The following is a 12,364-nucleotide window of genomic DNA, read 5'->3' as shown; positions in this document are numbered from 1 at the left end:
GCAACCAAGCCCGTGCGCCACAACTACTGAGCCTGCACTCTAGAGCCCGTGAGCCACAACTACTGAGCCCATGTGCCACAACTACTGAAGCCCATGCGCCTAGAGCCCGTGCTCCACAACAAAAGAAGCCACTGCAATGAGAAGCCCACGCATTGCAATGAAGACTAGCCCCGGCTCGTCACAACTAAAGAAAGCCCGCATGCAGCAATGAAGACCCAACACAGCCAAAAATAAATAAATGTATAAAAAAAAGAAAGATAACATTCCTTCTTCATCTTGTAAGGGGCCACACGACTTTTAGATATGGACTGTGTAACTGTCAATAAAACGTCATTTAATGTACAGCCCTCTGTCTCAAAAAAACTTATATAACTATGCCTACACTTCTTATTGGTGGAACAGCTCTGAGATCTTTCTGATGTGCTATTCTTTGGTTACAGTGCTCAATTTGGCTCAGATAAAATTTTCCATTTTTTTCTTAGATTGACTGGTTAATTTTTCATTGACATCCGTCAATTCTTCCAAAATTTGATCTATATATTTCAAGGAATCCCAATCAAAATCCCAACAGACTTTTTTATAGATAAACTTATTTCAGTAGTTGATATGGAAATGTAAAGGACACAGAATAACCAAAACAACCTTGAAAAAGAATGAGATTAGATAGCTAATTACAAGACTTACTATATACAGTGTTTGTTTTCTACTGCTGTGTAACAAATTACTGTAAATTTAGTGGCCACTGGCATTTAGGGCTTCCTCCTATTCTGAAAACCAGCTTTTTCTCTGTTGTTTTTCTTTGTTGAATGCCCCTTGTACTTAGAATCTCTTTCTCCAGGAAAAGCCCAGTCCTTTGCTGGCTGATTAGGTCAGGTCCACTAAGATAATCTCCCTTTCTTAGTCAACTGTGCCATATAACATAACATAATCAGAGTGACAATCAGACTCACAGGTCCTTCCCACTATACAAAGGTCACTGGAGGTCATTTTAGAATTCTATCATACTACCCTAATCAAGACAAAGTAGTAAAGGCATAAAGATAAACAAATCAATGGAACAGAATAGAGAATCCAGAAATAGACCTACATACATATGGATATCTCATTTTCTACAGACATGCAAAGGCAATTCGGTGGAGAAAGGACAGTCTTTCCATCAAATCGTATTAGAACAAATGAATATCCATATGCAAAAAAAATTAATCCATACCTCTCACCACATATAAAAAATTAACTTGAAATGGATCACAGACCTAATGTAAAATCTAAAACTAGAAAACTTCTAAAAGAAAACACAGGAGAAAAAAAAAAGAAAACACAGGAGAAAATCTTTCTGACCTTAGGTTAGGTAAAGATTTCTTAGATATGACAACAAAAGCAAAATTCATAAAAGAACAAGTTGATAAACTGGACTTCATTTGCCTAGGTAGGTGACTGAAGGACTTTTATAGTTTCTAGTCTACAAATTTCTGCATTGTTTGGATCTTTAAAAGTAATGCACTTCTACAATAAAAAGACAGAAAAATATATAGAAGCGATACATATTTGTTGAAGAACATTTAAAATATAATTTCAAAATTACCCCCCAGAGAACTAATGCTTGTAATTTTTTATTTATCTTTCATCCACAGAACTTTCTATAGGAAAAATTTCTATAGAGAAACCATACCATTGGTAATTCTGTATCATTTTTACTTAACATTATTGCATGAGTCCTGTCTAATGTTATCAAACTATCCTTTGAAAAGGACATTCCATTGTATGGCTATACAATAATTTGTCCATTTCCCCACTGTCAGCAACTGTTCACAATTTTATTACTATTACAAATAGTACTGCAGTGCCTTGGGTTAGATTTATAGAAGTAGAATAAAAAATCAAAAAAATCTGACATATTATTTAGACACTAACTCCTAGCTACGTCATTAAAGTTTGATCCACGTCAAAAAGCACTGTGTGCAAAGCATGGTACTTGTCCAAAATGTTAACTGGTACATAAAGGAAACATTTCAATTTGAGATAAAATTTAAAAGAAGTTTATTCTGAAATCATGAGCAATTAAGAAATTAGTTATCAAAGGTCAATATGTTATTATCAAGGCACTGAGAGAATAGTCCACTCATGCAGAATCTTACCATCAAGAGGCATTACTCAAACTTAGTTCCAACTCATAGATAACAGATAAACTAAAGCAGCTGACTGCTCTGTACAGAGTGGAACAAAACATTTCTTATCTTTTGGATGGACTCTGGTGAGAAATTTTTGAAAACTATTTTTTTAATATTTATTTTTATTTATTTATTTATTTGGTTGCACCAGGCCTTAGTTGCAGCAGGCGGGCTCCTTAGTTATAGCATGCATGTGGGATCTAGCTCCCTGACCAGGGATCGAACGCAGGCCCCCTGCATTGGGAACGCAGAGTCCTAACCACTAGGCCACCAGGGAAGTCTCTTGAAAACTATTAAAAAATGCAATTTTCAGCACATCAACTTGTTCATTTACTAGAAAATTTATTTCTTTTCTCTCCAAATTTAATTCATACTAATTAAAGATGTCAGCAGCTTGACAGCAAAAGAGCTCAGCATATTTCCCATGATCTTATCTCCATACTTAATACAATAAAAACAGCTTATCTGGTATTTCTTAACAGTAGCATGGCTGTTCTTTAATCAATGAGCCTTTAATGCATACCAATGGAGTGATATGCATTAAATTATCTTCACGATAATATAAATAACTCATTTACTTATTAAAACTCAGTTACCAAATTAAAACTGCAAATACTGTATATTAGGTTTAACAAACTAAGCACAATCAGCCCAGAACTGCAAAAGGAGACAATAACTATCAACAAACTTTTTCCCTATTCTGCCTCACTGAAGCTATTTGTTTTGTCCTATCCTATCTTTGTGACTGAACAGCTGCAGGACAATCTGGCCAACTACTGGAAATGATGACTTGACTACAAGGAGTATTACCATCTATGAATCACCATTGACTCAGTGCCTGTGACAAATATGATGAATTGGCACTCAGGATCCTTTCTCAAATATGATGAAATGGCACTCATGATCCTGTCCGATCTCCCTCTAGTTGTCTTTTGTACTACAGAGGTTAAAAAGGTAAAAATTATTCCCCAGGATCCCTAGCAACTAGGGTTCTAAATGTGAATTAGGTTCAGCCAACTAGATGCTCTGACATGAGAGGAAGGCAGAAAGTGAAGTAGGGGCCATTTTCCTGAAGTTTTGGGTATCCACAAGAAAGACTATTGAAATATTGGTTGTATGTGAGTGTACAAGTAATTCTCCAGTTTCTAGTCACTGACTTTGTGTCAGGAAGCAGCTGAAGTTGTAGAGTGGCAGTACTGGCTTTCTAATGCCTGCATCACAGATATGATGATGCGTTCTCTGTGTGTGTGTGTGTTAAACTATACATAACTGAATATTTACTATTTTAACCATTTTTAAGTGTACAGTTTAGTGGAATTAAGTACATTTACATTGTGCAATCATCACCACCGTCCATTTTTAGAACTTTTTCATCATTCCAAATGGAAACTCCATATTCATTGAACGATAACTCCCCATTGTCTCCTCCCCTGTGCTCCTGTCAACCACCATTCTACCTTCTGTCTCTATGAATTTGACTATTCTAGATACAATAGTGGAATCCTACAATATTTGTCCTTTTGTGTCTGCCTTATTTTCCTTTGCATAATATCTTCAAGCTTCATCCAGGTTGTAGCATATATCAGAACCTCCCTCCTTTTTAAGGCTAAATAATATTCCATTCTATGTATATATCACATTTTGTTTATTCATTCATCCATCAGTAGGCACTTGGGTTGCTTCTAACTCTCAGTTATTGTGAATAATGCTGCTATAAACATAGGTGTATACAAATATCTTTTCAAGTCCTGCTTTCATTTTTTAAAAAATATTTATTTATTTATTTATTTATCTGGCTGCGCCTGGTCTTAGTTGTGGCATTCGGGCTCTTAGTTGCAGCATGCGGGATCTAGTTCCCTGTCCAGGGATCAAACCTGGGCCCCCTGCATTGGGAGTGCAGAGTCTTAACCGCTGGACCACCAGGGAAGTCCCTGCTTTCACTTCTTTTGCGTATATGTCTAGTGGTGGAATTGCTGGGTCATTTGGTAATTCTGTTTAATTTTCTCAGAAATCACCATACCACTTTCAAAGCAGCATCATTTTACATTCCCACGAGCAACACACAAGTGTTCTAATTTTCCACATCCTTACCAACACTTGTTATTTATTTTTTTTTTAATAATTAATTATTTCTTTTTGGCTGCGATGCGTCTTGGTTGCTGTGCTCACAGGCTTTCTCCAGTTGTGGCAAGCGGGGGCTACTCTTCGTTGTGGAGTGCAGGCGTCTCATTGTGGTGGCTTCTCTTGTTGCGGAACATGGGCTCTAGGTACGCAGGATTCAGTAGTTGTGGCGCTCGGGCTCAGTAGTTGTGGCTCATGGGCTCTAGAGCACAGGCTCAGTAGTTGCGGCACATGGGCTTAGTTGCTCCGTGGCATGTAGGATCTTCCCAGACCAGGGCTCAAACCCATGTCCCCTGCATTGGCAGGTGGATTCTTAACCACTGTGCCACCAGGGAAGTCCCTATGCAGCTTTAAAAAAATCCCATTAAAATTTTTTAATCCTAAATTAAAATCTTTTCATTGAGCAAACAAAAAACTATTATTTTCCCTTTATAGTTATCAAAAAGTGGTTTACTTTTTCTTAGTAAGCACTATTTCCAAGTATCTGAATCTGCTATAATTACAAAAGTTTCAAAGACCCAGAACCACTTCCTACCAGTTTTGAAACTCTAGCAGTGATCTTCTACCGTTTTACTATGTCCCACTGAGCAGCAGAATTTGGGATAGCACATTTGAAATAAATTAAATTGTTTTTTCAGTTACATTATCATTCTATTGGCCGCACTTTAGCCTTGGGACATTTTTTTTTGCTGCACAGACCATGCACTATTATATACCGTTATTAAAAAAGGTTGTCATGTAGGGCTTCCCTGGTGGCACAGCGGTTGAGGGTCCGCCTGCCGATGCAGGGGACACGGGTTCGTGCCCCGGTCTGGGAAGATCCCACATGCCACGGAGTGGCTGGGCCCGTGAGCCATGGCCGCTGAGCCTGCGCGTCCGGAGCCTGTGCTCCACAACGGGAGAGGCCACAACACTGAGAGGCCCGCATACCGCAAAAAAAAAAAAAAAAGTTATAAAAAAAAAAAAAAAAAAAAAAAAAAAGGTTGTCATGTATACCAAAGAACACAAACCTTTTCTGACTCCAACTTGCCTTTAAACTAAGACTTCCACTATCTGGTTGTACCTAATTCTCTACCACATTCAGAACTGTCTCAGTTCAATGAATAAGAATCAGTTCAATGAATAAGAATCAGACAACACTGTGCAGGTTATATCCTCAGTTGTAGTAAAAGTTTTTACACAATGGTCAAAATTTAGTGGTAAGTTTGAGGAAAAATCCTTAACCTGGCAAAATGTCAGAGCACACCAGTAAAGAAGCCAAGTGTATAAAATTCAAATTTTTATTCTAATCATTAAAATAATATTTGGGCAGGCTAGTAGTTGTGGTCTGACAGATTGGTAAAAATCTTCATTTTTAAATATGCTACACCCCCAAATCAAATCAACATAATAGAAAATGACTTCAAACTCCATTACAATATTGTGCAAATATACTGGATTTGGCCCCAAAATTTAATGTATGGTCTGGCAATCTCTGACTTTCATACCAATGTTGTATTGATGAAACTGACATAGATTTAATTTAGTCTCAAAGTTCCACACTAAAGCCAATTTGCAGGCATTTCCAATAACTCAGTGACACAGCTTAACTTAGGAACTTTAGGAAGACCCTAAATTAGCAGAATTCATGGTTCTCACCTCCTACTAGAATTTCTTACCTGTCAAGAACTTTGAAAGAACAGAAAAAAGGGTCAAGATAATAGATATAGGGCTTCCTTGGTGGTGCAATGGTTAAGAATCTGCCTGCCAATGCAGGGGACACGGGTTAGAGCCCTGGTCCGGGAAGATCCCATATGCCGCAGAGCAACTAAGCCCGTGGGCCACAACTACTGAAGCCCGTGCACCTAGAGCCCGTGCTCCACAACAGTGCAGCCACTGCAATGAGAAGCCCTCACACCGCAACAAAGAGTAGTCCCCGCTCACCACAACTAGAGAAAGCCTGCGTGCAGCAACGAAGACCCAGTGCAGCCAAAAATAAATAAAAATTCCTCGCCCCCACTGCCAAATCTCAGAGCATTAAATAAATAAATAAATAGATAGATAAATAAATCTCTTGTCCTCAGCCACAATTCAAAAGCTACACTAAGCCCACAATAAATATTCAAGACAAATACAAACATAGGTCTCTGCCTCCACAACATTCTTCTAAGGTACACGTCATAAAACTCTGTTTAACAGTGAAACACCGTGCTGAAACTATTATGACCAAGTTTTCCTAGTTTCTACCATCCTAAACAAAAGCCAAGATAGACTCATATTATGTTACATTCTGCAGTGAGGTGATTTTCTTACTAGTAGGGCCCAGCATTTAGTGAAGTTAACAAAACATTTCAAATATGGAAGCCTGAAGTCTAGACTCAGCTAGGTTAAGATCCACTTATGATGGTGCTATGTGTATGGGAGGAGGGGGTACAGGTCTGTCACAAATCCATATCCACATATTCAAATGGCAAATTACCAGTGACAAAGGCAGCATGTAAACACTGAATTGTTCTCAAAGGATGCCTGGCCCATGCTCCTCTAATTTCTAGTTAACCTCCTGATTTCTCAAAGCCAAGAGAATCATAAGACCTAAAGTAAGAATCACTGTTACAATTAATGGCTGTGCTAGGTACATCCTACTATTAACACCATAGTATTACATCAGGCCTGGAGGTAAGAATTTTGAAACAATAACTAGTTAATATGGTTGTTCTTATAAGACAAAATAATAATGATGATATTCATTAGAACATCTGTGATTCAACATTTTCCCAAAAACAATGTTCAAATTTCATTTCTCAGAAAAGTCATGAAAATGTCTCTAAGTCAGCTATGGCAAAGTTCTGAAAAAGCATTGAAGATCTTAGTGATTAACAAAATAAAAATGTTTACAAGTAGTTGTGCAAAGTAAAGAGTCTTTGCAGAATGGCGATGATGCTACTGAAATCAAAAGTGATTATCTAAATATATCTGCATCTTCTGCCACAGCAGTCATAATGGCTTCTAATGGAGTAATATAGATTTTCTTGCCTTAGAGAAACTGCTCTACCATAAAACTGATTTTATTTACAACTAAGTGGCTGTGAAAACTGTCAAGGCAAAACAAAGACAAACTATTAGGGACGCTAATGTATTACTGTACAAATTCATGTAACAGTTTCTTTAATTTTGCAGTAACATTAAGATGTAACCTTAATAGAGAGTTCTTATATTTCGGTTCAGTTCAGCAAATTTTTACATGCCAAGACTTTTATTTAGAGCTAAGTATGAAGACAAGGTCTCTAGAGAATCTCAATCTAGTGAGGGTAAACAAACATAAATAAACAATAGTAATACTATATATACTTCTTCAACTAAAGGATGTTTGTATTAATTTAAAGAAAAAGGAGTTAATCTTTTAACATCAGCTAAAAGCAAAGTTAAGAATTCACCTCTCCTTTGAAGAAATAATTATTAGTCTACTGAGCATTTGAAGATATGACATATAGTCAATACACATAAATTAACAGCTTACTGCAATCAGTAAATTATCATCTCATGAAGATTTAACCGTTGGATACCCATTTAGACTAGAAATACTTGATTAAAAGTTTGTTTTGAAATGCCAACAACTTTGCAAACCTATAATAGGATAAAAGGTTGTAAAAGTAAAACAACATATGAGACGTGGCTAAAGTCAACATTTCACAAAGACATGTTATAATTTAACAATTACAAAAGAAAATTCATCTATTTCAACTAAAGAGAGTATAAATACTGCAATCATTATTTTTCTGGCATAATTATGGTTTTGGTACGATGTCTTCTATAAAAGGCATCTGTGTACCCACCTATCCCAGTTGTTAACTGACAACTACAAGCATCCTCTATTCTTAGTCTTCTAGATAACTCTACTAAAAGTATTATTCATACAATATCTGCAAAGCGTTGGTCCTGCAAATCTGTCAAGGTACCCTCCTTCCAATTTTCAAGACACAACTCCAATTCTGGAGTTACAGGTGAGAGGAACATCTGGTAGCCTCCTGGACTATGCACCTTTTTAACCCAGACACTTGTATTGACCACGTCTTTACCGTGTAGCCAATATGTGTCAACTCAAGCTACCAAAGTGAAATCAGTTGATACTGAGTATCTGTAAAATCTAAGTGTCCAAATTCTTGTTTCCAGTTTAGTTTTTTTAATTTAAAGGTAATGTATTAAAACTTTTTTTGTGAAAAAAGATTGTCTAAACTTGTCTGGTACTTAAATGTAAGAAAAATACAAAGAGAAAAAAAGAAACACATTATTACTGTTAGAAGAAAGCCAAATGATTATCTTTATTTACAGAATCACTCCTTTCACTATCTTTTCCAAACATCATTTCCTTTTCACTACTTCCCCTAGTCCTTTGGGCAAATCAGTGTTTAACATCAACCCTCCCACCCCAGATTCTTAAAAGTATTCACTGTCCACAAATGAGAAAGCCCCATGACCCAAATATATTACCCTAGTGATCGTCCATGCTTTGAAAGACACCTGTGAAAATGCCAAAGCCCTAAATTAGAGCCTCCAAGGGCTCCTTTTCTTTCTTGACCCCATTTCTCTTTTTCTGGCCTTTAAAGCCAGACGACTTGCCACCCGATAGCCCTTTCCTCTTCAAGCCTAAATCCTTCCCCTAATTACCACCACCCACTCTGGTCAGCGATCTTGTCAGTCCCACCCCGGTTCCCTCTCTCTGGTCAGGTGGTAACATCGACCCTGGGCCGGCTCCTCTGATTCCGTGCCCCCAGTGCCAAATCTCAGAGCATCTCTTCCCCCGGTCCCATATTCCAGCGGTACCCCTTCGGTCTTTTTGCCTCACTACCCGGCTTTCCAAAACCTTCAAGCCCCTGCCTCTTCGAGGCCACATCTCCCTCAGCCTCCCACTCCCTCTCGCTCTCCCCTCGACCTCTCCTTACCCCTCTGTCTCGGGCCATCGTCACGCCCCTCAGGCCCTCGGCTCAACAACCTCCATTTCCCTCAGATTCCATGCTAAAGGGGACTCTCCACGCTCCTTCAACGGTCTCCCGGGGCCCCTCCGAACCCCAGTCCGTGGCAGCCTCCGGCTCCATCCCCGACTCTCCACTAACCCTTGGCTGCAGGCGCCTCCCAAAGCCCCTCTTCCCTGCCTCAGCTCCTGCTCACCTCAGCGGTCCGAGTCGGGCTCCCCAGACCCACCTCCGAGTCGGCGTCTGAGCAGCTGTCGGAACCCGGCGCCCTCCGAGCCTCGCCGGAGTGAGACGCCTCAAGAAGCGGCGGTGGAGCCCGGGTAGGAGAGCAGAAGTGGACCCTGGGGCGGTGGCGGCTGCGCGAAGGCATTGCCCCAGCCGGCCCTCGTCCCAACCGCGCCGGCAGCCGCTCGAATCCGAACCGGAACTGCTTCGGGAGGCGGGGCCCTACAGGCGGGAGGCGGAGCCCTAGGGCGGGGGCGGGGCCAAAACCGGAAGGGACGCGGGGCTCAAGATGGGCGCGAGGGGAGAATGGAGGCTAGAAACCGCAGCAAGGAAACCCGAGAGCGCATGCGTCAGGCCCAAAGCCGAAGCGTAAGATGAGGGGCTAGCAGAGATGGGGCGGGGCCTATGGGAGTAGCAAATAGTGTTTGGGGGCCAGAGGAGGTTATCCTAATTCCTTCGGAGGGAGCCAGCTCCTCTCCAATAGCCAACCTCCAAATCATTCTTACCACTTATTGCCCCTTTATTCTCTGAGAGTCCCTATGCCAAATGCCATATAAATATCTCACTTAATGCTTGTGCCACCTCTACAGAGTATTACAACACAGAAGGGCCAAGAAACTTGCCTGAGGTTGGGCAGTTAATATGTGCCAAAGCCAGTATTCCTACTCAAATCTGCCTGACTTCAGAACCTATGCTCTTTTCACCTTACTATACTGCCCCACCCTGAAGGAAGCCCCCAGCCCAGGCCTAGCATTGGTGTAAACCAAGTCCAAAACCACCTGCGACCTGGGCTCCAGCCCCTTCTTGGCCTTGGTTTCCCAGGCGGTGCAAGGCAGACTTCAGTGGCTCTGATGGGGGTGGGGACAGGCTCTGGGGTGGACATGAGTGCAAACTGCTACCATGGAATGCCCTGGTGTGGCCTTTACCCTCGAGGCAGACTCAAAGCCAGAGGCAGCTGGGAGCCTCCCCACTGCAGCTCATGCCCCGGATCAAGCCTTCATGAAGTCATCTGAGAGCCGGCAAGACATATCACTTCTTCATCCCATAACTAGCTCTGGCAGAAGGACAGATACAGACTTTTCTCTGTTTCTGTTGTGAAGACAAAAGCCCTTATAGGCAGAGGACTCTCCCTCCCCCTCCCCAAAATATTTCTGATGATAGCCCTTTGGTTCTTCAGAAAGTCTAGGGGAACTTTCATCTCCCTTCTCCCCCCCTTTGACATATGCAGCCCATTTTAGCCTTCTCTTTTGAGAAATCAGCCATTTTCGTAACAGAACCACTGTTCAAACCTTCCCCCATAAACCCTGTGGGCACCCTTTAGATGAGGTCCTCCATGCCTCCTCGCCACTTTTCTCCGACTCTATAACTCAAGAACCCTCCCCTGAGCCCCATAATCCAGAAGCTCATCCAATAGCCATACAGCTCCCACTTAGTTTGTGACCCAGGCCTGAAGAACTTTTCCTATCACGAATCCTTGGAGGCAATCACCTCCTCTGCACCCCAGATCTCTACTTTAACTCAGTCCTCAGAACCAAATAGCCTTACACAGGAGTCTAAATCTATTAAACATCTATTATGTGTTAGATGCAGAATATCCTTTGTTTCATTTAATCCTCACAATTCTTACATCAGAGGTGAAGAAACTGAGGCTGAGAGGTGACTTGCAGAGAGGTATGTCTGATTCCATGTTGTCATGGAATTTGGGGTTAGGGGGTGGCCTGGGGAGGAAAATGTCCTGTTCTCTCTAGAGGCCCCTGTGACTTGCTGAGTCACTTGCTGCTGTCTCACCTGTCCCTGCCAATCTCTAGGAAAGGAATGACACTAGAGAGGCAGAGAGGAGTGACCGCAGAGACAGAGGGGCAGGTGGGCCGGCCCATGGCGGAGGCCTCGCTCCCACAGCTGAGGGGAGATGCCGAAGTCACGCCTTGCCCCACTGTCCTGGAACTAGAGGAGCTCCTGAGGGCAGGGAAGTTTTCTTCCAGCCGTGTGGACCAAGTTTGGCCCAACCTTTACATAGGAGATGCGTGAGTGGTAGCTGACTGAAGGGATAAGGGGGTGGAGACAAGGAGAGACAGTTCCTGGGATCTTCACCAGAGATGGGGGTGGGGTGGGTATAAGGGCAATAGTTCTTCTCTGAGCTTCCCAGGCTAGGGACTTTCTCCAGGACCCCTCTGTACTGGGGACAGTGCAGTGAGCAGGTGCAGCCACCAGGGGGAGCAGAGACTTTGCCTGCCTGAAAGAAGGGAGCTCCCAGAGGTTCCCAGAGTCTTCTGGCACATCCAGAACAACTGGAGGGTCTGGGGGGGGGGAAGGACTGGGGAATGTTGATTTGGGGTATGAGATGAGGTGGACAGAGAGCTTGCCTTTCCGGTTCCAGCCTCCCTCCTCTGGACACAGAGTGGGTGAGGAAGGCTGACTGAAGGTGAATCAGGGGAGGTGTCACCTTTAAATATTTGCAGATTAGAAGCAGGTATGAGGTAGTGGCCAGGAGAGGCCAGATATGCATGGTAGGGCATGGGACAAGAAGGGAGGTGCAGCTGGGTCCCAGGGCCGAAGCAATCCTTTTCCTTCCTGTCCTGGCCAAGGCAAGGGTGGATTGCCTCAGGGAGCAAAGAGAGGCTAAAGCTAAATCCCTTGACCACCAGCTCCCCTACCAGAAAGCTCCTATGGTGGGGCTGTGAGCCGCAGACCCCATGGGTTCCTTCTGGCTCCTTTTGGACCCTAATGGATTCATCGCTCTGAAGCGGGGGTCCAGACAAAGCCTTCCTGGACCTCATTGCTCCCCTTCCTCCCCTCCCCAGGGCCACGGCAAATAACCGCTTTGAGCTATGGAAGCTGGGCATCACCCACGTGCTGAATGCTGCCCATGGGGGCCTCTACTGTCAGGGCAGCCCTGACTTC

General features: G+C 42.4%; 1 protein-coding gene and 1 long non-coding RNA gene across 3 annotated transcripts in view; one reads left to right on the top strand and one right to left on the bottom strand.

The window, feature by feature from the left end:
• Positions 1 to 9,648, bottom strand: part of LOC116741484 (voltage-dependent anion-selective channel protein 2) — an 88,271-nt gene extending 78,623 nt beyond the window's left edge. The window contains exon 1 of one of the 2 annotated variants that reach the window (XM_032608101.1): positions 9,435 to 9,648. In XM_032608101.1, coding sequence (XP_032463992.1) covers positions 9,435 to 9,608 — 174 coding nt within the window. In that variant the 5' untranslated portion in view covers positions 9,609 to 9,648. The remainder of the gene's footprint in view (positions 1 to 9,434) is intronic. The other variant, XM_032608100.1, reaches the window with a different exon arrangement.
• Positions 9,649 to 9,763: 115 nt separating this feature from the next.
• LOC116741175 lies at positions 9,764 to 12,357 on the top strand. The gene is made up of 3 exons (XR_004346066.1): positions 9,764 to 9,832; positions 11,096 to 11,134; positions 12,265 to 12,357. It is a non-coding gene; the product is annotated as an uncharacterized LOC116741175 (long non-coding RNA).
• Positions 12,358 to 12,364: the final 7 nt, after the last annotated feature.

The sequence above is a fragment of the Phocoena sinus genome, chromosome 16, assembly GCF_008692025.1.
Source record: "Phocoena sinus isolate mPhoSin1 chromosome 16, mPhoSin1.pri, whole genome shotgun sequence".
NCBI classification, from domain to species: domain Eukaryota; kingdom Metazoa; phylum Chordata; class Mammalia; order Artiodactyla; family Phocoenidae; genus Phocoena; species Phocoena sinus.
Note: the sequence above shows the minus strand (reverse complement) of the source record. Positions and strands in the feature narration are given on the sequence as shown.